This window comes from Carcharhinus amblyrhynchos, chromosome 1 (genome assembly GCF_965287045.1).
Source record: "Carcharhinus amblyrhynchos chromosome 1, sCarAmb.v2.hapA, whole genome shotgun sequence".
Classification (NCBI taxonomy): Eukaryota; Metazoa; Chordata; class Chondrichthyes; order Carcharhiniformes; family Carcharhinidae; genus Carcharhinus; species Carcharhinus amblyrhynchos.
In genome coordinates, this window is record NC_137324.1 from 80,549,367 (window position 1) to 80,574,821 (window position 25,455).

The window sequence follows — 25,455 nt, forward strand, 5'->3', positions numbered from 1 at the left end:
CCTCACTGTACCGTAAGCCCACGGATAACTTTATAATGCTCCATTTCTCCAGCTTCTACCCTAAACACATTAAAGAAGCCATCCCCTACAGACAAGCTCTCCATATACAGAGGAACTGCTCAGATGAGGAGGATTGCAACAGACACCTCCAGATGCTGAAAGATGCCCTCATTAGAACAGGTTATGGCGTTCAACTCATTGACCAATAGTTCTGACACGCCACAGCCAAAAATCACAACGACCTTCTCAGAAGACAAATACGGGACACAATGGAGAGTACGCTTCATTGTCCAGTACTTCCCTGGAGTGGAGAAGTTACGACATCTTCTCCAGAGTCTTCAATGACGTGAACATCTCACCAAGGCCATCCCCACACCCCCACTTCTTGCCTTCAAACAAGGGCACAACCTCAAAACAGACCATTGTTCACAGCAAACTACCCAGCCTTCAGGAAACAGCGACTACGACACCATACAACCCTGCCACAGCAACGTCTGCAAGACATGCCGGATCATCAACATGGATACCATCATCTCACATGAGAACACCATGTACCAGATACACAGTACATACATACTCTTGCAACTCAGCCAAGGTTGTCTACCTGATACGCTGCAGGAAAAGATGTCCCAAGGCATGGTACATTGGGGAGACCATGCAGACGCTACGACAACGGATGAATGAACACTCAACAATCACCAGGCAAGACTATTCTCTTCCTGTTAGCAAACACTTCAGCGGTCACAGGCAGTGAACCGCTGATCTTCTGGTAAACATTCTCCAAGGCAGCCTCCACAACACACCACAGCGTAGAATCGCTGAGCATAAACCGATAGCCAAGTTCCGCACACAAGGATGGCCTCATCTGGGATCTTGGGTTCGTGTCACACTATTTGTAACCCCCATGATTTGCCTGGGCTTGCAAAATCTCACTTATCGTTCTGTCCGGAGACAATACACATCTCCACTCACATTGTCTGCACCTTTTAAGACTTGTTTAGCTGTAAAAATTCGCATTCTAAATCAGAATCTGTAAACTGAGTGTGTCTCTTTACATCCCCTGTTTGTGATCAGGACTCTCCACTCACCTGACGAAGGGTCAGAGGCCCAAAATCTAGTGGCTTTTGCTATTAAATAAACTCGTTGGAATTTAATCTGGTGTTGTGAGACTTCTTACAGCGTTTCAGAAACCATGACTGTGGAAAGTAAAATAAGCTTTGAAGTGCAGCTCTGCTTTGTCACTGAATTAAGCATTTTGATACAATTGCTGTCCATCTCCTTTACCACAAAAATCAGTCAACAGAAACAACTGCAACTACTCAGACTGCAACCATTTTAATATACATTTTCTTTTAATGCGAAAATAAGAACTTTTTAAAAAATTGTTAAAACATTGTTTCACCTTAATTTCATCAGCTAACGTGGAGTTTGAGACCATGACCCTGGGATTACATGGCCCCATTAATTACCAACTATCCCAGCTGGATAGGAACTCTCTCCACAAAGCCTTTCTGTGAACATGTTGGAAAGGTAACAGGTTCACAATTGACTTGCCTAAAGAAGGCTGCATCACTGATGCTCCTACTACCAAAGGGGCACCTGGAACAGTTGTGCATACATCACCAGCCACTGAGTTTGCAACTGTCTCTAATAACTTTTCATTCAGTGCCAGGAGTGAGGCGATTTCCTACAAGGAAAAAAACCTCCCAACCCACACTTAAGCTGTGCCTTAGAATTTAGTATCTCTTAATCTCACCTTTCCTCTTCACCATAATAAAATCTTTACAACCTATTGAAATGAGATGGTTTCACTGTTTCAAATTTCCTGAAACTGACTTCACTGTTTACTGAGTATCCCCCAAAGAGCATTTCCATCATTGCCGTACAAACCCAATTCGGTTATAGTTGTTCATATTTAAATTTGTTACACAAGATTTTAAAAAAAACTATTTAAAAGGCTTCAGTTCCCCCCCTCATTTAAATATATGGATGAAGCTTAAATTAACGCAGCCCCAAAATAATTGTATGATATTCCAAAATCAGACACAGAACTAAGGTCCCAAGTACAGGCCAACACTAAAGCTGAAAACAGAAACTGCAGTAAATCAGATGGCATTTTGCTGAAGGTTCAAAATTACAAATGAAAAACTGAGAAAAGCATGGAATTCCAATTTGAGCTAATGAGGAATAATGCACAAGAGAAGGAAGGAGCATGCAGATTAATCAATAATCTCCAAATATGTCAAAGAGATATGAAAATTTTGATAAGCACAGAAGGACATGCAGGAACAAAGCCTTGAATGAGAGACTGACCCCAGGGATCCCAGGCAATTTGGCAAATTTTATCCAAAACTGGCTTAGTGACAGGATGTGGGTATGCCGGCGTTGGACTGGCGTAAACACAGTAAAAAGTCTGACAACACCAGGTTTTAGTCCAACCTATTTATTTGATAATATTCTCACAAGCTTTCGAGGGGACAGCCTCTTCGTCAGGTGAATGGAGAGTTCTGGCCTCAGACAGAGCATATAAAGCACAGACAGTTTAGAGATTACTGATTAAAATGCGAATCCTTACACCTAACCTGCTGTTCAAGACCTGAAGTGGCTGACAATGTGAGTGGTAGGAGCACTGATCACAGTTTAAAGAGATGTGTATTGTCTCCAGACAGTACAGTAAGTGAGGTTTTGCAAACCCAGGCAAGTCACGGGGGTTACAGATAGTGCGACATGAACCCAAGATCCCTGTTGAGACCGTCCTCATGTGTGCGGAACTTGGCTATCAGTCTCTGCTCAGCGACTCTGCGCTGTCGTGTGTTGTGAAGGCCGCCTTGGAGAATGCTTACCCGAAGGTCAGAGGCTGAATGCCCGTGACCACTGAAGTGTTCGCCAACAGGAAGGGAACAGTCTTGCCTGGTGACTGTCGAGCGATGTTCATTCATCCGTTGTCGTAGCGTCTGCATGGTCTCCCCATTGTACGTACATTGGGGAGACCATGCAGACGCTACGACAACGGATGAATGAACATCGCTCGACAGTCACCAGGCAAGACTGTTCCCTTCCTGTTGGCGAACACTTCAGTGGTCACGGGCATTCAGCCTCTGACCTTCGGGTAAGCATTCTCCAAGGCGGCCTTCACGACACACGACAGCGCAGAGTCGCTGAGCAGAGACTGATAGCCAAGTTCCGCACACATGAGGACGGTCTCAACAGGGATCTTGGGTTCATGTCGCACTATCTGTAACCCCCATGACTTGCCTGGGTTTGCAAAACCTCACTTACTGTACTGTCTGGAGACAATACACATCTCTTTAAACTGTGATCAGTGCTCCTACCACTCACATTGTCAGCCACTTCAGGTCTTGAACAGCAGGTTAGGTGTAAGGATTCGCATTTTAATCAGTAATCTCTAAACTGTCTGTGCTTTATATGCTCTGTCTGAGGCCAGAACTCTCCATTCACCTGACGAAGAGGCTGTCCCCTCGAAAGCTTGTGAGAATATTATCAAATAAATAGGTTGGACTAAAACCTGGTGTTGTCAGACTTTTTAGTGACAGGAAGCAGAGGTCAAAGTGAAGATTGCATTTATAACTGTAAGCTTGCGTCCAGTAGTATCATGCAGGATCCCTTGCTGTTTGCAGTGTATACTGATGAGCTAAATGTGAATGTGGGAGGTATGGCCACTAAGTACGGAGATGACACAAACTGGTAGAACGAGAAATAGCTAGGACCAAAGCCTTACATTACAGGATGATATAAACGGGCTGGTCAGATGGGCAGAACAGTGGCAAATGCAATTTAACCCTGAAAAGTGTGAGGTGATGCATTTTGGGAGGACTAACAAGGCAAGGGAATACACAATAAGCGATAGAATGGCAGGAAGTACGGGGACAAGGGGGACTTTGGGATGCACGTTCGAAGATACCAGAAGGCAACAGCACAGGTAGGTAAGGTGGTTCAGGAAGAAAATGGGATACTTGCCTTTATTAGGCAAGGCATTAGAACATAAGAGCAGGGAGGTATTGAAAGAGTTGCATAAAATGCTCATTAGGTTACAGCTGTGTGCAGTTTTGGTCACCACACTATAGAAAGGATGTGACTGCGTTAGAGGGATTGAATTAGAAGTTTTCTTTTTGGAAAGTTTATTCTTGTTTTTTCCCCCCCAGAGTAATAAAAACAAAAAAAAAATGCCAGGCAAGATGTTGGAATGCTCCTTTTGCAAGATGAGAGAGATCAGGGAGCCCTCCGGTATTTCTGACAACACCTGCAAAAGATGCATCCGGCTGCAGCTGCTAGCAAAGCATGTTAGGAAACTGGAGAAGGAGCTTGATGACTTCCGTCTAATTCAGGAGAATGAGAAGTATAGAGACAGTACCTTTAGGGAGGTAGTTCACTTAAGCAGCAGAGCACAGGAAATTGGGTTTCTGTAAGGAGAGGAAATGGAAATGTGAAAGGACAGACAGAGCAGGGTTCCCCTGTGGCCATTCCCCTCCACAATAGGTACACTGAATTGGACACTGTTGTGGAGGATGCTTTACCTGGGACAAGCTGCGACAGCCAGAATTCTGATACTGAGTCTGGTTTTGCAGCGCAAAAGGGTAGGAGGAAGAAGAGGAGAGCGATAGTGATAGGGGACTCAATGGTCAGAGGTACGGACAGGAGGTTCTGTGGTCGGGACAGAGACTCCCCATGGTTTGTTGCCTCCCAGGTGCCAAGGTCAGGGATGTCTTTGATCGCGTGCACAGCGTTCTAAAGTGGGGAGGTGATCAGCCAGATGTCATGGTACACACACACGCACCCCAATACCAATGATATAGGTAGGAAGAGTGAGGAGGTCCTAAAGGGAGAGTATAGAAAGCTTCGAAGGAAGTTAAAAAGCAGGACCCCAAGGGTAGTAATCTCAGGATTGCTACCTGTACTATGTGCCAGTGAGGGTAAGAGTAGGATGTTTGGGTAGATGAACACGTGGCTGAGGAACTGGTGTTGGGGGCAGGGTTTCCAATTCTTGGATTGGGACCTCTTCTGGGGCAGATGGGACCTATAGAACAGAGACGGATTACATCTTAACTATAAGGGGACCAATATACTTGCAAGCAGGTTAGCTAGTGTTATTGGGGAGCATTTAAACTGAAGGATTGAGTGTGGTGGAAATAATCATTTGGAAGTGTGTCTACTTCATTGCCAGGAGTATTGTGGGGAAGGCAGATGAGCTGAAGACGTGGATTGACATGTGGAAACATGACATTATAGCCATTAGTGAAACTTGGCTACAAGAGGGGCAGGACTGGCAGCTCATGTTCCAGGCATGATAGAGGCAGAGGGATAAAAAGGTCGGGGGGGGGGGCATTGTTGGTCAGGGAAAATGTTACAGCGGTACTCAGGCAGGATAGATTAGGAAGCTTGTCTACAGAGGCCCTATGGGTGAAGCTGAGAAACAGGAAAGGTGTGACCACATTAATGGGGTTCTATTATAGACCACCAAATAGTCAGCAAGAATTGGAGGAATAAATCAGCAGAGAGATAGCTGACAACTGCAAGAAACACAAAGTTGTGATAGTAGGGGATTTTAAATTCCCACATATAGATTGGGACTTGCACACTTAAAGGTTTAGACAGGGTAGAGTTTGTAAAATGTGTTCAGGAGAATTTTCTACATCAGTATATAGAGGTGCCAACTGGAGAGGATGCAATATTGGAAAATGAGTAGGGCAGGTGATGGATGTGAGTGTGAATGAACACTTTGGATCGGGTGATCATAATGCCATTAGTTTCAACCTGATCATGGATAAGGATAGATCTGGTCCTCGGGTTGAACTGGAAAAAGGCCAAATTTGATGAAATGAGAAGGGATCTGGAAAGTATGGATTGGCATAGGCTGTTCTCTGTTAAGGATGTAAATGGAAAGTGGGAGGCCTTCAAAAGGAGAAATTTTTGAGAGTGCAGAGTTTGTATGCTCCTGTCAGGATTAAAGACAAAGTAAATAGGAATACAGAACCTTGGCTCTCGAGGGAAATCAGAAGGGCTAAAAGAAGACATGAGGTTGCTTTGGCAGACAGAGTGAAGGAAAATCCAAAGAGCTTCTATAGGTATGTTAGGAGCAAAAGGATAGCGAGGGATAAAATTGGTCCTCTTGAAGACCAAAGTGGTAGACTGTGTATGGAACCAAAAGAGATGGGGGAGATACTAAATGGGTTTTTGCATCTGTATTTACTGAGGAAACGGGCACAGAGTCTATGGAAATAAGGCAAACAGGTATGGAGGTTATGGAACTTTACAGATTAAAGGGGAAGAGGTGCTGGCAGTCTTGAGGCAAATCAGAGTGGATAAATCTCCAGGACCGGATAGGGTATTCTCACAGACCTTGAGGGAGGCTAGTGTTGAACTTGCAGGGGCCCTGGCAGACATTTTTAAAATGTCAGTATTCACAGGGGAGGTGCTGGATGATTGGAGGGTGGCTCATGGTGTTCCGTTGTTTAAAAAAGATTCCAAAAGACATCTGGGAAATTATAGGCCAGTAAGTTTGACATCAGTGGTGGGCAAGTTATTGGAAGGTGTGATAAGGGATAGGATCTACAAATATTTGGATAGACAGAGACTTATTGGGGAGTGTCAACATGGCATTGTGCATGGTAGGTCATGTCTGACCAATCTATTAGAGTCTTTCTGAGGAGGTTACCAGGAAATTGGATGAAGGGAAGGCGGTGGATGTTGTCTACCTGGATTTCAACAAGGTCGCTCATGGGATGTTAGCTAGGGAAGTTGATGACACCAAGATTGGTGGAATGGTAAATTGTGTGGAGGGTGTGGAGAGTCTACAGAAGGATCTAGATAGGCTGGGCGAATGGGCCAGGAAATGGCAAATGGAATTTAATGTTGGCAAGTGCGAGGTGGTCCACTTTGGTAGGAATAATGGTAGGAAGGATTATTACTTATGTGGCGAAAAACTGCAGCAGGCGACGTGCAGAGGGACCTCAGGGTCCTTGTGCATGAGTCGCAAAAACCCAGCTTGCAGATGCAGCAGGTGGTCAGGAAGGCTAATGGGATGCCGGCCTTCATAGCGAGGGGGATTGAATATAAAAGTAGGGAGGTCTTGCTGCAGCTGTGTAGGGCATTGGTGAGGCCGCACCTGGAGTACTGTGTGCAGTTTTGGACGCCGTACTTACGCAAGGATATTTTGGCCTTGGAGGGAGTGCAGAGGAGATTTACTAGGCTGATGCCGGAGTTGAGGGGGTTGAGCTATGAGGGGAGGCTGAATAAATTAGGCTTGTACTCGTTAGAGTTTAGAAGAATGAGGGGAGATCTCATTGAGACATACAAGATGATGAATGGGATGGATAGGATAGAGGTGGAGAGACTCTTCCTGCTCAGAAAGGATAGTAGGACTAGGGGGCACAGCCTCAAGATAAAGGGGGGTGGTTTAGAATGGAGTTGAGGAGGAACTTCTTCACTCAAAGGGTGGTGAATCTCTGGAATTCTCTGCCCATTGAAGTGGTGGAGGCTACCTCGCTAAATATTTTTAAGACGCGGGTTGATGGGTTTTTGATAAGAGAGGGGATTAAGGGTTATGGGGAGAGGGCGGGAATGTGGAACTGAGCCACGACAGATCAGCCATGATCTTACTGAATGGCGGGGCAGGCTCGAAGGGCTAGATGGCCTACTCCTGCTCCTATTTCTTATGTTCTTATGTTCTATACATGGGGAGGTAGTAAATTGGATTAGACGCTGGCTCAATAGAAGAAGCCAGAGAGTGGTTGTGGAGGATTGCTTCTCTGAGTGGACGCCTGTGACTAGAGATGTACCACAGGGATTGATGTTGGGTCTATTGTTGTTTGTCCTCTATATTAATGATCTGGATGATAATGTGGTAAATTGGATCAGCAAATTTGCTGATGATACAAAGATTGGAGATGTAGTGGACAGCGAAGAAGGTTTTCAAAGCTTGCAGAGGGATTTGGACCAACTAGAAAAATGGCAAATGGAATTTAACGCAGACAAGTGTGAGGTATTGCACTTTGGAATGACAAACCAAAGTAGAACATACAGAGTAAAACGGTAGGACTCTGAAGACTGCAATTGAACAGAGGGATCTGGGAATACAGTGAAAAGTATTGCACAGTATACAGGTGCAGGTACAGAATTCCCTAAAAGTGACGTCACAGGTGGATAGGGTCGTAAAGAGTGCCTTTGGTACATTGGCCTTTATAAATTGGAGTATCGAGTATAAAAGTTGGAGTGTTATGGTAAGGTTATATAAGGCATTGGTGAGGCCAAATTTAGAGTATTGTGTACAGTTTTGGTCACCTAGTTACAGGAAGGATGTAAATAAGGTTGAAAGAGTGCAGAGAATGTTAACAAGGATGTTGTTGGGACTTGAGAAGCTGAGTTACAGAGAGAGATTGAATAGGTTGAGACTTTATTCCCTGGAGTGGAGTGTAGAAGAATGAGGGGAAACTTGATAGAAGTGTATAAGATTTTGATGGGTATAGATAGAGTGAATGCAAGCAGGCTTTTTCCACTCAGGCTAGGGGGAGAAAAAAAACCAGAGGGCATGGGTTAAGAGTGAAAGGCGAAAAGTTTAAAGGGAATATTAGGGGAGGCTTCTTTACGCCGAGTGGTGGGAGTATGGAATGAGCGGCCGGATAAAAGGTGACTCCGCATTTAGCACGTTAACATTTAAGAAAAACTTGGACGGGTTCATGTATGAGAGGGTGTGGAGGAATATGGTCCAAGTGCAGACCAGTGGGACTAGGCAAAAAAAATGGTTTGGCACAAACAAGATGGGCCAAAAGGCCTGTTCCTGAGCTGTAATTTTCTATGGTTTTTCTATGGTTTCAGAGGAAACTCACCAGGATGTTGCCTGGGCTGCAGCATTTCAGCTATGAAGAGAAGCTGATCAGGCTGAGGGGAAACATATTCAAGGTGTACAAAATTATGAGGGACATAGATAGGAAAGAACATTTCCCCTTAGAGGGGTCAATGACCTCTCTATTACAAACAGCAGGAGATTTAAAAGGGATTTGAAGAAAAATGAGGGTGGTGGGAATCCGGAACTCACTGCCTGAAAGAGTGGTAGAAGTGGGAAGCCTCACATCATTCAAGCAGCCTTTAGGAGGATTACATGAAACATCTTAGCATATACAAGGCTTTGGACCAACTGCTGGAAAGTGGGCTTTGAATAGATAGGTGCCTAATGGCTGGCACAGACACAATGGGCTTGAGGCCTCATTCTGTGCTCCAAAACTCTGCTTCAGAAAAGCAGCCAACATAATCAAGGGCCCCATGCATCCCAGACATACTTTCTTCCACCTTCTTTTCATCAGGAAAAAGATACAGAAGTCTAAGGTCACGTACCAGCTGTTGTTGTGGCATTCAAGCCAATACTAGAACAACTTCTTCCTTGCTGCCATCAGGCTTTTAAATGGATCTATCCCACATTAAGTTGATCTTTTTCTAGACCCTAGCTATGATTGTAACACTGTATTCTGCACCCTCTCCTTTCCTTCTTTATGTATGGTATGCTTCATCTGTATACCGTGCAATACTTTTCACTGTATGACACATGAGAATAATAAATCAAATCAAAGACACTCACTAGAAAGTGGGGGCCAGAAAGTGTTAATCTACAGGAGAAGCAATTTTCTTTTTTCCTCATACTCTATCCAAAGTGCTAATACTCAAAGTGACATTCAAACCAACATTAGGTGCTGTTGAAAGACAGTGGATCGCACAAACAAGAAATCAATCCTTTCATACCCAGCTTTAGCAGTGAAAATGTAGTGGGCTTAATGAAAGGTAAAAGAAGAAAGATGAAAGCTGCAACCTTTAAAAAGGTAACAGGTTGTAGCTGTTGGATTAGGTTTAAGACATGAAGTCTGTAAAGAATTGTAAAAAAATTTAATTGTGATGGAGGTGCAGCAATTCAAAAAACAAAGCACCTCACAACGACTTTATGAACGATGCTCATGGAGATACAATGGAATTAATCAGCAAAATGGAAAAAGTCACATATCAAACAGGAATTATGGGGAAGAGATCAAAGTCCTTTGGCTTAATGCAATAGATAATATAGAATAGGCCATCAAAAGAGAATAATGAGAAACTTAAGGGGAGTACCAGAAAATTGTACATTTACAACACCATTCAGGAAGTTCCAAGGGCAGATGGTAGTATAGTGGCCATTGTACTAGTGATTCAGACCCAGGCTAAGGGTTTGAATCAACATAGCAGTTGATGGAATTTAAATTCAATTAACGTATCACAGAATCCCAACAGTGCAGAAGGAGGCCATTCGGCCCATCAAGTCTGCACTGACCACAACACCCCCCCCCCCCCCCCCCCGCCCTATTCCTGTTACCCTTCATATTTACTCTGCTAACCCCCCTGACACTAGGGTTAATTTAGCATGGCCAATCAACCTAACCTGCACATCTTTGGACGGTGGGAGGAAACCAGAGATACGGGGAGTTGAAATATAAAGCCAAATGCAGTAATAGCAACCATGAAACTATTATATAAAAACCCATTTGGCTAACTAATGTCCTGTAGGGAAGAAATCTACCATCCTTACTTGGTCTGGCCTACATCTGACTCCAGAGCCACTGAACTGCCCTCTGAAATGGCCCCTCAAGGCCAAGTAGGGATGGGTTACAAATACTGGCCTTGCCAGTCATGTCCTCATTCCACGAGAGGAAAAAAAGACAGTGACTATTATTTTACCAAAACATGAGAGATTAGGGTTTCAAAAGGTACAGTAAGGTAGTGGTACAGCCATATTGTTGAAATAGCCACAGAAATTAGTAGATGAAAATGCACCAAAAGTCCATCTACTTTACTGTCTGTTACCTTGGTATTCGATATAACAATGAAAAGAAAACCCAGAGGCAGTTAGCAGAGTGAAGGAAGAGTTGAGGCCAGAGATCAGCCATTATCATATTAAATGGCAGAGTAGGCTACTCTTGCTCTTAGTTCTTACGATTCTATCCTGCTCCTGACAAAATGCCTAGAACATACCCTTGTGCCATCTGTGAGACAAATACAAGGCCTCATGGCAACACCCTTACTCCAAACATTGGACACCTGTCTGACTACATCATTATCTGAGTGAGGGACCGGAAGAGTGTGCACATTATCACCCATAGAATGACAAGACACAATAACTGCTGGATGGACTACCATATAATCTGCTCTGTGATCACTGTATATTAATACATGTGACAATAATAAATCAAACAATCAACATCAATGTAGCCCCAGAACAGTGACGACAACAAAACCAATGCCACAGGGAAATCAACACTGAGGCATTCAAAGACCCTGATAAGACAGCCCATTTCAGGCAGCAACTCATTCCCAACCTAATGACAATCAGTGATCCAGAATGTCCACAGCTTCGAGGCCTCCATAATCAGCACCTACGAAGAGACATTTGGTCATTCGATCAGGAAACATCAAGACTGGTTCAATGAGAACGATCAGGGGATCCAGTATCTGATAAGCCACATATGCAAGGCATTTCTGAACCTAATACAGAAACCCAACTTGAGAGCAAGAAAGCAGCTCTATCCATGGCTGAAGTTCAGGAAAAACCCATGACCTAAAGAACAGATGGAGAAAATGCACAAGATCCAGCAGTCAGCCAATCATGATGCGCAAGGTAAGTTATGGTCACTTACAGCCCATGTACCCTGGGGCCCACCCCACTGCTGGCCCAGGATAGAGAGGTGTTCACCAAGAACAGAGGGGCAGAGAGCATGCACTGGAAGAAACACTTGGAAGACCTCCTTAACAGAGACTCATCAACTCAAGTGTCCAAAACTCTATTCCACAGCAAACTACCCACCATCATCTCAGCACAACCACAATCTGGCATGAGGTAAAAAAGACCATCCGAAAGCTAAAGAACAACAAGGCATCAGGAGCAGATGGAACACCTGTCAAAGCACAATTAGCACAAATACATGACCTCATTTCCCTTATGTGGGCAGAGGACAACTTGCCAGAAGATCTCAAGAGCATGTAATTATAACCATCTTCAAGAAAAGTGACATTTCTGACTGGAGTAACTATAGAGATATTTCCCTGCTGTCGGCCACAGGAAAGGTCATCAAAAGAAAGCTCTTTAATCACCTTCTCCCTGTGGCTGAAGCGCTCCACCCAGAGTTCCAATGTGGATTCCGCCCACTAAGGGACACAGTGGACATGATCTTCACAACGTGGCAACTACAAGAGAAATGCAAGGAACAGCACCAATCCTTGTACATGGCCTTCTTTGACCTCACAAAGGCCTTTGACACTGTCAACCGTGAGGGATTATGGAGTGTCTTCCTTTGTCTTGGCTGCCCCCAACATTTTGTCACCATCCTCCACTTGCTCCATGAAGGCACGCAAGCCATGATCCTGACCAACAAATCCACCACAGATCCCCAGTTCACGTTCAGTCTCAGGTCAAGCTGGACCATATCACTGCAGTGATGTTCTTCTTGATCTTCCTTGCTGCAATGCTCCATCTCACCCTCAAAACTTCTTGCTGGAGTGGAGCTAAACTACAGAACAAACAGAAATCTGTACAACCTTCGCCACCCGTCCCATCCTCTGTCATTGAACCACAGTGCTTACATTGGTGCAGACTTGAGAGGCTGAGCTCCAAGTTATCAACACCTTCACCAAGGCACACAAATGCATATGCCTTACAATAAACATCCATAAGACAAAAGATCCCCTATCGCCTAGATATCAAGACTCACAATGAGGCCTGGGACAACATGGACTGCTTTCCACACCTTGGGTGCTTACTGCCAATAAGGGCAGATTTCGATGATGGTTCAACACAGCCTTCAGTGTACCGGTGCAGGACTCGGTTGCCTGAGGAGGTGTGTTTAAAGACCAGGACCTCAGCTGAGACAGCAAGCTCACAATCTATGTATATAAGAACTAGGAGCAGCAGTAGGCCATCTGGCCCCTCGAACCTGCTCCACCATTCAATAAGATCATGGTTGATCTTTTCATGGACTCAGCTCCACTTACCCACCCGCTCACCATAACTGAACATAACTCATCAAATGTAGCAGCACTCTCTGGCTCAAAGATGTGGACGATGTACAACTGGCACCTCAAAACTCTGAGAAGTGCCTCCACAAGATTCTGTAAATCCATTGGCAGGATAGACACCAATGTCAGTATTCTCACTCAGGTTGACATCCCCAGTATCAAAGCAATGACCACACTTGATCAGCTCCGCTGGGCAGACCATATCATCCACATGCCTGCCAAGAGACTCCTGAAACAAGCACTCTATTCGACACAGCAAATGAGCGGGGGTGGTGGGGTGATCTTCAAGGACACTGTCAAAGCCTCCTTGAGAAAAGTGTGACATCCCCACCAACACAAACTACAAAAACAAACTCTGGATTAGATCAGAACTTTTAAGTTGCCATTACCAAACAAAAAACCAATTAAATAACAACCATTTTTAAATAAAAATGACTAAAATTCTACCCAGGAACCATCTTGCAACAAGTTTCAAAAGACCTACATCATTTAATTGCACTCATGAGTATAGATACAATTGAAACAGCCCTGGCACAGATGGTACAAAAGAAACATATTTAGAAAAATAATCAGTTAACTTTTAATACTATAGTAAGAAGGTTCAAAGAATCCACACAGAATAGCGCATTTTCCTGCAGTTTCATGATTTAGTTACCTTGCTATGGAAACAGTAACAATAAGGATGATAAATCACAGAAACTTCACTGCTGTGCAAAAAAACAAATACCTTTCAGTGTACTGGTCTGCTTTCAGTCTTCAGTTAACCAACTGCTCAAGCTTTACTCTTGAGTTCAGGAAATCATTAAGATCTCTTAATTGGCTTACTGCATTATAATTCACCAAGTTCGCCATTATTTCATAATGAACTGTAAAACAATAGATTTAATTCAGAGTACCTTACCCAGAATTTCAAAAATGAATCATGTCATTATTACATCACTGTAATCCTCAAAAGGAAACTTTAACACAGTGGTCACATTTAAGAGTAAAACAACAATGATACACTAATCTTGTCAGATGACTTTTTTTATTCTATCAATTATTAAGCTCATTTGTAGCAAACCAAGCCCAAATAATGTGTAAAGCTACTTTTCCCTCTACTTAGTAATAATTTAGGTCCTGTATCTTCACATAAGGATGGAAGACTAAATCACTCTTATCTGGTTAAAAGTTGGAATTCGCTTAAAACAACTGCACAGTGTCAGAGTGATTAGCACTGTTGCCTCACAGCGCCAGAGACCCAGGTTCAATTCCCAGCTTGGGTCATTGCCCGCGCAGAGTCTACACATTCTCCCCATGTCTGCATAGGTTTCCTCCAGGTGCTCCAGTTTCCTCCCACAGTCTGAAGATATGCTGGCTAGGTGCACTGGCCAGGCTAAGTTCTCCCTCAGTGTACCCAAAGAGGTGTCAGGGTGTAGCGGCTAGGGGATTTTCATAACTTAATTGCAATGACACTAACAAAATAGTCAAAAACTTTAAACTTTAACTTCTAAAAAAATCTTTAAAAACTTAAAAAAAATGAATAATTGGTGAGTGATATCATAGAACATGCTGGAAGTGCACTCACTCGCACTTGGTTCCATTTTTCTGTCCTGTCTAACCTGTACTTTCCACCTCTTGGTTCACACTCCTTATCTATTATATACATTGCAAGAAATACATGCCGGAGTTATCAGTACACATAAAATCAAGTTTACCACCCTATAGAGTCCTGGCAACAGATCAAACAGGGAGGCCTACATAGGAGTGCATCATTTTTTCAAAGGGTGATCCATTATTCTCATGGGTTACCTGTCTTGTATGCATAAACGTTATGCCTTATTTCCGTTAAATTTTCAAAATTTTACATTTGAAGTTCCTGAATACTGACAATCAGCGAACCTAGCCATGTTTCCTTCAATTAACTTTGTACTCTAATTATACACAGAATTCTTTAAAGAACTCTGCTATTAACTGAAATATAGAATGCATCCATTTGCATTGACTCAATTACAACTGTGTGATACAATTGTATGGAACCCTGCTAAATATTGGGATTTGTTTCTTTTCATTCTGTTCTCTATTAAAAAGGTCAGTGCACAACAAAACTGATCTTCATCAGAACTTGTAAATTATTTTAAAAACAACTTCAGTTTTCATTCTCAATTTAGCAAGTCAAGCTTCATCTTTCGAAACGTGGATTGAAACTGAACATTTGCAAAAGACAATGCTAGCCTCATCTGGGCAGCATAACGTACAGGGCCATTTGGCCCATTGAGTCTGCACTGACAAAACTACACTAAATCTACACCAATCCCACTTTCCAGCTCTTGGCCCATGGTTATGGCAAAAACTCTGAGGCACTGAAGATAAACCAAGAGTGACAATCATGCTCCAAACAAAACTTGTAGTGGTAAGTGTCATGACACCAATTTAGCAAAAGATACAGACAGAAAAGGTTGCGCTGTATTCTTGCAATATACAAAAATATGTAACCTGGCACTAACAATTAGTGATGGTAAAACTTTGTTCCCAGTGCAAACTGGCTGACCATCCAAATCAAACCCAAGTTGACAAGACCAAGATGACCCATTTTCACTCAGAATGGGTCCAACTGAATTGGCATTAAACCATTTCTACAAATAAACAGAACTAGAACACATGCTGCCAAATGTTTTAACTGCAGTAGAAATCAACTGACCTGAACGCAGAATTATCACCATATCTTGCATAGCCACATCAGTGGGTGAGTATGCCAATGGCGGACCGAGTTAATTCCCAAGAAAATCCCGTTCAAATGAAAAAAAAACAAACGTCTCTGAAGTACAACCAGTGCAGCAAAGAAAAATATAGATAGATTTTAACGACTGACACTGAGGCTGACCTCAGTGTCAAAGATGAGGACAGCCTGGCCGGAGAGCAGTGCACTGAGAGCCAGTCTGCCAATCGGAGTTGGGAAGGAGCTGCGCTCCAGCTTTCAGAGCACTTCCCCGGGTTACAGCGCGCAGAGCAGCCTGGGGATTGCAGTCCCCTTGTGACGACTTCAGCTGCGTCACCGCGGAACGTATCGTCACAGAACTACAACTCCCAGAAAACAACACGAACGTTGCGCCTGCGCGTTGACGTACACACCCCTCTCCCCCACCCCCAATCCTGAAATAATGCAACTCCAGTCAGCTTCTCAGCAGACAGAGTTAACCAGTTTTGTCCGCACGGAGGGGCAGAGGGGAATACTCATCGTCCTACTCCACCGTCGCCACCACCTTGCGCAATGGTTCACTGTCCCATTCCTCACCTTCCATCATGAGCCCTTCAACAAGGAATAAATAAGTCTGCACACAGAGACACTGGAGAGAAACTGCGTCACCCCCTTTTTTATGCTGCCAGATACGAAACATCTCTATTAAAGAGAGGCAGGGGTAAGAGATTACCCTAGCATCAAATGTAAACAAAAACAAATCAGCTTACGTGCCCGTTCACCAGCGCTGACATTGGGAAGGTGAAGCCGTGTGTGTTTGTATGTATGCAGCATGGGGACAGCAGCAGCCGCCGGCGCCGCGGCCTCGATACTTACTGACTGCATCCGCGTGCATTTTCAATGCGGGAACGGGTTTAGAACGCGCTGGACAACCGCTCCGCTCGCGCCGCTGAAGCCAGCCAGTAACAGCGGAAGTCCCGCCTCTGCACCGCGCCCATTGGTCAGCCAGCCCGTCCGCCTGACCTCACCCTCAGAGCGTCCTGCGATTGGCTGCTGGAGTGTCAATCACAGGGTAACCCTGGGGTGACGTCACGGCTGGCTGGGCTCCGCCTCCGAGCCGGGATTGCTGGTACCGAGCTTTTAAACTGCTGTCCTGTCTGGAGACAATACACATCTCTTCAACCTATGCTCAATGCTCTCTCCACTTTCATTATTAGTACCTTTAAGAATTGATTGCGTGTAAAGACTCGCATTCCAATCATTATTCCATAAATTGAGTTTGTGTCACTATGTGCCCTGTTTGTGATCAGAATCTCCCACTCACCTCACAAAGGAACAGCCACCTCTGAAAGCTAGTGGTGTTTGCTACAAATAAACCTGTTGGACTTTAACCTGGTGTTGGGAGACTTCTTACCAAGCCCTTAAAGGCAGGCCATGTTTAAATGGAAGGAGCTCACACAAACCCACCCTTATCTCAGACATGTTGGCGGTGTCGTTTAATTTATTTATCCAACTAACTTTTATGTTCTAATGAAGGTTCCTCCTCGTCATTACAGTAAATAATATGTGGTGATGCTGGTGTTGGTCTGGGGTGGGACACAGTAAGAAGTCTCACAAAACCAGGTTAAAGTCCAATAGGTTTATTTGGTAGCACGAGCTTTCAGAGCGCTGCCCTTTCATCAGGTGAGCCATCATGGCTATGGTTTATACTTTTTCAATAAGTCTGATGAAGGAGCACCACTCTGAAAGCTCGTGCTACCAAATAAACCTGTCGGACTTTAACTTGGTGTTGTGAGACTTGTTACTGTAAATAATAGGAATGGGTTCCTATCCAAGAAGCAGAAAAGGTCTTGGAGCAGTTAGAGTATAGATAAGGGGCCTGTTGCATTGGTTACGGGGTGTGTTGGAAACAGTTTATCTAGACTGTGCTGTTGAAGTCATGGCTATGGGTTACACTTTTTCAATGAGTCTGGATTTAGATTTACTCCAGCTCAGCAATGATTTGTCAAAAAAAAACTCTGACGACGGATCATCCAGACTTGAAACATTGGTTCTATCTTCTCTCCACTGATGCTGTCAGACCTGCTGAGATTTTCCAGCATTCTTCTGTTTTTGTTTCAGGTTCCAGCATCTGCAGTATTTTGTGTTTATATCACTGATTTTTCTAATCCCATCATGGGAGTATTAATCACTCTGGTTCAAGGAAAATGAGATATTTTGTTTTTTGTCACTTTTTAAAATGTATGTGGGGTTAGTTTGTTCAAATTGATTTGCATACTGGCTGTTGAGTGCCACTCAGCCCCTATTTAATACCCCTGACCCAATATGTTTATAAGACATAGAGGTGGGGTCTGGAACTCTCTTCTTGAAAGGATAGTAGAGGCAGAAACCCTAAACTAACTTAGAAGGTGTCTGGATATGCACCTCTAAAGTGCAATGACGTTCAGGCTACAGACCAAATGCTGGAAACTGGGTTAGGCTGAGTGGTTTGTTATTTGGCTAGTACAGACGTGATGTGCCAACTTTTTATGACACTATATATGCACATAGCATGATGAAGTATATAAATTATCTTGTCTAATGAGCTGTACATCAACCTAATCTGAAATTGTTGGTCAGTTTCCATTTGGAAGTGTGACATGCGCCTTTTCTTTGTACCCTCCTGTCGAAAGCAACCCCATCATTTATGTTAAGATTACTGCAATATATTTAATATTCAACATTACAAAAGTTTTCACTTCAGTCTTGCACACAAAACTGCAAGCATTTAATCAAACTAATGTTTATGGATATTGTATTCCTTCAATATCCTCAGATGTATCTGATTCAGTTCTGGTGACTTACACTTTAGAAAGCCAGCCTTTCTAATGCTTCCTATTTATGAACTTTTAGCCCATCCAGTGTCACAACTAGTACCTTCTTCACTATGACTGGCAGCATTTTACCTGATAAAGATGAATGTAAGGTACTCATTTGGTACCCTTGTTTAATTCTTTCACGGTTTGTGAGTGTCAACGATAAGGCCAGCATTTGTTGCTTGTCCTGAATTATCCTTGAAAGCCAATGCCTTGAACCATACACCCAGAATGCTGTTAGGAAGGGAGTTCCAGGATTTTGACACAATATCACTGAAGGAGCGATGATATTGTTACAAGTCAGGATTTGGTTCTACCAGGGCTACCCAGCTCCTGACCTCATTACAACCTTGGTTCAAACGTGAACAAAAGAGTTGAACTTCCAAGATGAGGCAAGAGTGACTGCCCTTGACATTAATCAAGGCAGCATTTGACCAAGTGCAGCGTCAAGCAGCCCAGCAAAACTGGAGTCAATGGAAATCAGGGGGAAAATCCTGCACTGACTGGAGTCGCACCTAGTACAAAGAAAAATGGTTAGTAGTTGGAAAATTCTAGGACATCACTGCACTAGTTCCTCAGGGTAGTGTTCCATACTCAAGCATCTTCAACTGCTTCAACAATGATCTTCCATCAGAAGGTCAGATTTGGGGATGTTTGCTAATGATTGCAAAATGTTCATCATTTGTGATTTTTTTCAGATACTAAGCAGTCCACGTCCAAATGCAGCAAGACTTGAAAAATATCCAGACCTGGGCTGACAAGTGGTAAGTAACATTCCTGCCATACAAGTACTGGCAATAACAATCTGTCAGGGGTATTTGCAGACATCTTCAACCTCTCTTTACAACAATGCTAGGTCCCTATCTGCTTCAAGAAGACAACCATTATCCCAGTATTAAAGAAAAGCCAAGCAGTGTATCTTAATGACTATCATCCGGTGGCTTTGACATCCATCATTATGAAGTGCTTCAAAAGGTTAGTCATGGCACAAATCGATTCCAGCTTCCCAACTGCCTGGATCCATTACAGTTCGCCTACTGCCACAACAGGTCCACAGCAGATGCCACCTCCCTGGCCCTGCACTCAATCCTGGAACAGCTAGATAACGAAGACACCTATCTCAGACTCCAATTTATTGACTACAGCTCAGCCTTCAACACCATTATCCCTAAGAAACTCATCTCCAAATTCTGTGGCCTAGGCCTCGGCTCCTCTGTGACTGGATCCTGAACTTCCTAGCCCACAGACTACAGTCAGTAAGAATAGGCAACAACACCACCTCCACTATCGTCCTCAACACTGGTGCCCCAAAGGGCTGTGTTCTCAGCCTCCTACTATACTCCTTATACACCAACGACTGTGTGGCCAAATTTCCCTCCAACTCAATTTTCAAGTTTGCTGTTTACACCACCATAGTGGGTCAGACCTCAAACAATGATGCGATAGAGAAACTAAAGAACTGGTGGAACACTTTCTACTTGCCTGGATGAGTACAGCTCCAACAACACTCAAGAAACTTGACACCATCCAGAACAAAGTAGCCTGCTTGATTGGCACCCATCCATAAACATTCACTCCTTCCACCACTGAAGCACAGTGGTAGTAGTATGCACCATCTACAAGATTCACTACAGGAATTCACCAAGGCTCCTTTGACAGCACCTTCCAAACCTATGATTACGGCCAATTAGAAGGATAAGAACAGCAGATCCATTGAAACCCTAATTCCTGCAAGTTCCCTTCCAAGCCACTCACCATCCTACTTGGAAATATATTCCCTTTCCTTCACTGCTGCAGGGTAAAAATCCGAGAATTCCCTCCCTAACAACAGTGTGGGTGTCCCTACACACATGGACTCAAGCAGTTCAGGAAAGCAGGGCAATTTAGGGTGGACATTAAATGCTGGCCTAGCTAGAAATACCTGCATCCATGAATGAAAACATGTTAAAAATGAAGGGAATTATATACAAAATTGAAATCAGTAACTTGGGATAAAATCAAGGACAAAAAATACAAAAAAAGATGAAATTGAAAATTGTGAAAGAAAACTTTAAAGATAGCCATCTGATTTCCATTTTCTGACTGGTCTCTGTGACCAATAACTACAAATTTTTTTTTTTTTTACAGACTAAATATTCAAGTTTGCGAAAGAAAAAATAGATTGTGCATTTTGGTACGTAAAGCAAATAGACATGTTTCAATGAAATGTCATGTTATCATAAATTTAAAATCATTTTATTAAAGGAAATAACAAATTTAGGAAATTTCAGTACACAAGGTTATTCAGTGTAATACATTTCATACCCGTCCATGACTAGTAACGTCAATCCAATTCCTTACATTTTTCCCATTAGCTTCTAATATTTTTCTTTGTTTATTTCTCTTAAGTGTTACAATTGACTTTATTCCAATAGTCACTTACATGAATGGATCCCATATTTTAATATCATATTTTGCTTAAAAAAACTGATCTCATTTGATTCTGGCACTAACTGACTTTACACCCCTTACTACCAATACACTGTCAATGGAACTCATTTGCCTTCAACATTTGAACATTTTCTACCCCAGTGAATGCATCTCCACTTCCTTTACTGAAATGACATAATTGAATGATCCTTTCTCCTTTGAAAATAACTAGTTTATGATTGTGTTAGGCATCACATGCAGAATCTTCCATCACAATCCATTTTGCTGTTATAAATGAAATATTGTTCATTTGCGTTAATGGTTTTCGTATTCCTACCCTGGCCTTTTGCTAGTTAAAAAAACATCTTAATCACATTTTATTTGGGTACCAATTTGGACATTATACTCTTGACTACCAATTTAGCAATCAATGGTGTTATGTTTTTCATCTGAATTTTACAACAAATATCACATGAAATCTTTGAGATTTTATACAAAGTGCATACATGTTGTAGTGAGGGTATTCTCCAACAAAGTAAAGAAACTGAAAGCAATACATCATAAATAAAACTCCAGGTAAATCTACTGAGTTGAAGTAGGGATTTTGGGTTGCCACTCCATAGTGACTTCCCTGTGCTTAAAATGGAAAGGCCTATTTTGCCCAACCTTCCCGATTCAGGCTAGGTGAAGAAGTGACGCGCGTCACGGCTCCAGCAGCGAAGTGCAAAAGGAACGAAATAAAGGAAGACGTGCCCACTTTTTACGACACTAGCTGCCATAGAACAGTTAACCTAAAGGTCTCAACTGATTGGAGATGGTAAGCTTCTAAGGTAAGTGGACAGAATGTGGGGGTTCAAAATTGGTGGGGGATGCAACTTGGACATCAGGGTTGTTGTAGCTGGGGGGAGACGTCGTTTGGGTTGGTGGGGATTTGGACTCAGTCAAATCATTGGGGATCAGATTGAGGGCGAGGTAGGTTGCTTAGTTGGAGGGTGTGGGGGACATACCATGTGGAATTGGTCTGCCTGTTTTAAAGTCATTACTCTAGAGTTAGAAATGATTTTTTTCCATCAAACTCCTTCAGAGTAACTACGTGTGTGAAACTGGAAGAACCATCTCCAATTTTTATCATTTTTTTCCTCTTCTGGGAACCCCTTGATTTTCTTCCTGTGTAGGAGACAATCTTGCTCAATGAACAGTAGATATTGCTGGCCTACTTCTCCTATTTCATAATGTTCAAATGAAACAAGTTGAGGTAGATGATTCCAAGCCACCCAAATCCTCCTTTCCCTAATGTGTTAACATATTCACTTCCACCCAGAATGTCAGGGTGGCAAGATCAGAGGCAGATACTCTTGATATAACTGATGATTAGTGTTATATTTACAGATTAGTTTCAACTGTCGATATCGTTCAAAATTAACTTAGACGCATTTCTGCATTCACTTTGCATTGTGGCATTTGTTTTAGATGGAATATGAATATCAGATTAGTATGAATTTTTACTTTTAATAAGATGAATGAGCTTCCAAGATAAAGTAACTGTGTAAATTAAAACCAAAAAGTTGGTTGAGTATCTCGTTAGGATCAAGTTTTAAGATGGTAAAAATAGATAGAAAGTTGAATATGGAACACAGTTTTTTAATTACTGGGATCTGAAGAAAGTCCTGCCAAGAAAAAGTGAAGACTCAATATATCTTGTAAGGTTATCTAAGTTTTCTGAAGTGTTGCAGAATTTAGTAATAGATGGGGCATAGTCTATGATAAAACTGAATAACCTTTTCTGGTTATGTACTTTTCATGTTCTTGCCATTATACAATACCATCTTTTAATCAACAATAATACATCTTTCCTTAAATGTAGAGATACTCCATATATGTTTTAACCAGGATGTATATTATAACATCAGCATGTTCCTAATAATGCAATAACATCTACACTAGAACTTGTTCTTCTCTATTATTTTGAAGGAAGTACTTGGGTGTGTCCATGTGAAAGTGGTGAAAGTGTTCACTGTTGTGCCCACTCATAAATGATCCAAATCTAGGAATTAATAATAGTATTAATTTAATGCAATGTCTCAGAAAACAAAATAAACAATGCAGAACAGGACGTCCTAAATTCTTTCACATATTTTTGAATTTCAGTCACTATTTCAACAGGAACTTGCACTCAGGGAAGTCTCACAAGCAGCAATGAAACAAATGATCAGATAATCTGTTTTATTTTATGTTTCTGTTGGTGATTGCTACTTCTGATGAATTGTGTATTTGTACTCTCAGATCCCACTGCTCCTCAAACTCATTTAGACGCTTCCCTACTGAGGACTAAGTGGCCTTCATTATCTTCTTTTTAAATATACAAATGCACACTTCATACTGAAGTTCATTAGATTGTTCGTCAATTACATAACATTCCTGCAAATGTATTAATGTCTTTCTGTATTTTGTTACAGTCCTCCTCTGTATTAACTAGTTAACATTTTGGCATCCTTCACAAATCTTAAAATTTGTTGCAATTCCCAAATCTAAATCAGTTATGTTAGTTGTGAAAAACAGTGCATCCAGATCAAACCACCTTTTCCCAGTAAGTAGCAAGCAGCTTCAGGCAAAGCAGGGAAGGCAGCAAGGAAGCTTCAGGCTCCAGGCAAGGTGGGCAGCAAAGCAATTTCAACTCCAGGCAGGTAGCAAGGCAGCTTTAGACTCAACAAATTGTTTCCACAGGCCCATTTTCAATTTTTCTCTGCAGCCCTGCGCTGAAGTGCACACATGGTCACAACTGAAAAAAATGCACGCAGCTACTCTCCTTAACTCTCAGTGCCTGTGGGGTGGTCACTTCCTGCAACATATAATCCAGAAAACACTCAACCTCCCTGGTGCCCGCAGTAACTCGAGCTGTCCCTGAAGCTTGAATGCCTGAACTCAAGCAGTTGGAGACATTAGAATGGTTGCAGCATAGATGGAGGCCAGTTGGCCTGTCCTGTCTGTGCCAGCTCTTTACAACAGCAAATCAGAGTACCACTCTACTACCTTTTTACTGTGGTCCTGCAGATTTTTTTTCTCCAGATAATTACCCAATATCCTTTTGAAAACCACTATTGAACCAATGTTATATAAAAGTTAACCTTAAATTCCTTGCTTTTGTATTCTGTCCAGGATCATATATGTCTTATTAACCATTTTCCAAACTTGCCCTGCCACCCTCAACTATTTACCTCCCAGAATCATCCTCATTCATCAACTTCACTAACCAAGCTCTTCTGTCTTCTAAAGCGTAATGCATAACTGACAGTAGGTAATGTTTTAAATAAATTCATTTAAAGTCTTCAAGTGTAAAGAGCACTGATCTATTAGAGGTTTCTAAACTAAGTCAGTCTGTATATGTTTGGGAGGAAAAGTAGCAATTCAGTTTTTATACCAAATTTCTAAATGTTATTTATGAGATGGTGGAGTTGACATGTCTTTGGAGCATAATCACTCTGTGCTATTTTAACAAGTACATGAGGCCCTCATTGCAATTCTAACGTTGGAGTCTGATTATGGAAATTTAGGTCTAACGACACTTTAACCAGCAGGAGCAAGGCTGGCAGATCTTGCCAAAGAATCCCAGTGGTCAGGAACAGCAGATCCAAATCAGGTTAGATATTTTTAGATGTCCTTTGGGAATGGATGGTGGGCTAAGAGGAGCAAGATTTTTTTTCCTGGATTCCACAAACAATCAGTACCTCCTGCCTCTAATTTTCTGTGGATCCCCAACTGCCCACCAGTTGATAGCTTTTCAAGAGAGTCTGACATGTTTATTTAAATGGGTGTGGTCTGGAATTAAAATGGACCAGGCTTCACATTAGCAATTCAAGGTTGACACTTGATCCATCAGTCTGTGGTCATTGTTAATTCAAGTTAATTTAGGAAAGTGATAAGTTAAAAAAAACTTTAATACATAAGAACTAGGAGCAGGAATAAGCCATCTGGTCCCTTGAGCCTGCTCCGCCATTCAACAAGATCATGGCTGATCTTTTTGTGGACTCAGCTCCACTTACCTGCCCACCCACCATAACCCCTTAATTCCTCTATTGTTCAAAAATCTACCTCTGCCTTAAAAACATTCAATGAGTTAGCCTCAACTGCTTCATTGGGAAGGGAATTCCACAAATTCATAACCTTTGAGTGAAGAGTTTCCTCCTCAACTCAATCCTAAATCTGCTCCCCCTTATTTTAGGGTATACCCTAGTTTCACCCACCAGTGGAAACAAATCTCCTTTCTTCTATCTTGTCTATTTCCTTTATAATTTTATATGTTTCTATAAGATCCTATTCTTCTAAATTCCTGTATCACCCCAGTTTACTAGTCTCTTCTCATAATGCTCTCAACTACAGAATCAGTTTAGGTTGAAAATGAAATCTGAACTTTCTCTGGCAGACTATGAGGGATGCGAAATAAATGTGTCCAGTGCATTTGTTGATCACAAA

The 25,455-nt window shown here is 42.4% G+C and overlaps 2 protein-coding genes across 6 annotated transcripts in view; both read right to left on the minus strand.

The window, feature by feature from the left end:
* dcun1d4 (DCN1, defective in cullin neddylation 1, domain containing 4 (S. cerevisiae)) overlaps positions 1-16,687 on the minus strand; it is an 80,617-nt gene extending 63,930 nt beyond the window's left edge. Inside the window, exon 1 of one of the 4 annotated variants that reach the window (XM_080187711.1) lies at positions 16,598-16,687. In XM_080187711.1, the coding sequence (XP_080043837.1) occupies positions 16,598-16,616 (19 nt within the window). In that variant the 5' untranslated portion in view covers positions 16,617-16,687. Of the gene's footprint in view, positions 1-13,771; positions 13,898-15,724; positions 15,944-16,491; positions 16,572-16,597 lie in introns of those variants that run through there. The other 3 variants (XM_080187695.1, XM_080187704.1, XM_080187720.1) reach the window with 3 other exon arrangements.
* A 4,108-nt stretch (positions 16,688-20,795) lies between these two features.
* LOC145342290 (PGAP2-interacting protein-like) overlaps positions 20,796-25,455 on the minus strand; it is a 99,660-nt gene continuing 95,000 nt past the window's right edge. For both annotated transcript variants that reach the window (XM_080187733.1, XM_080187743.1), the window contains exon 16: positions 20,796-23,029. In XM_080187733.1, coding sequence (XP_080043859.1) covers positions 22,921-23,029 — 109 coding nt within the window. In that variant the 3' untranslated portion in view covers positions 20,796-22,920. The remainder of the gene's footprint in view (positions 23,030-25,455) is intronic.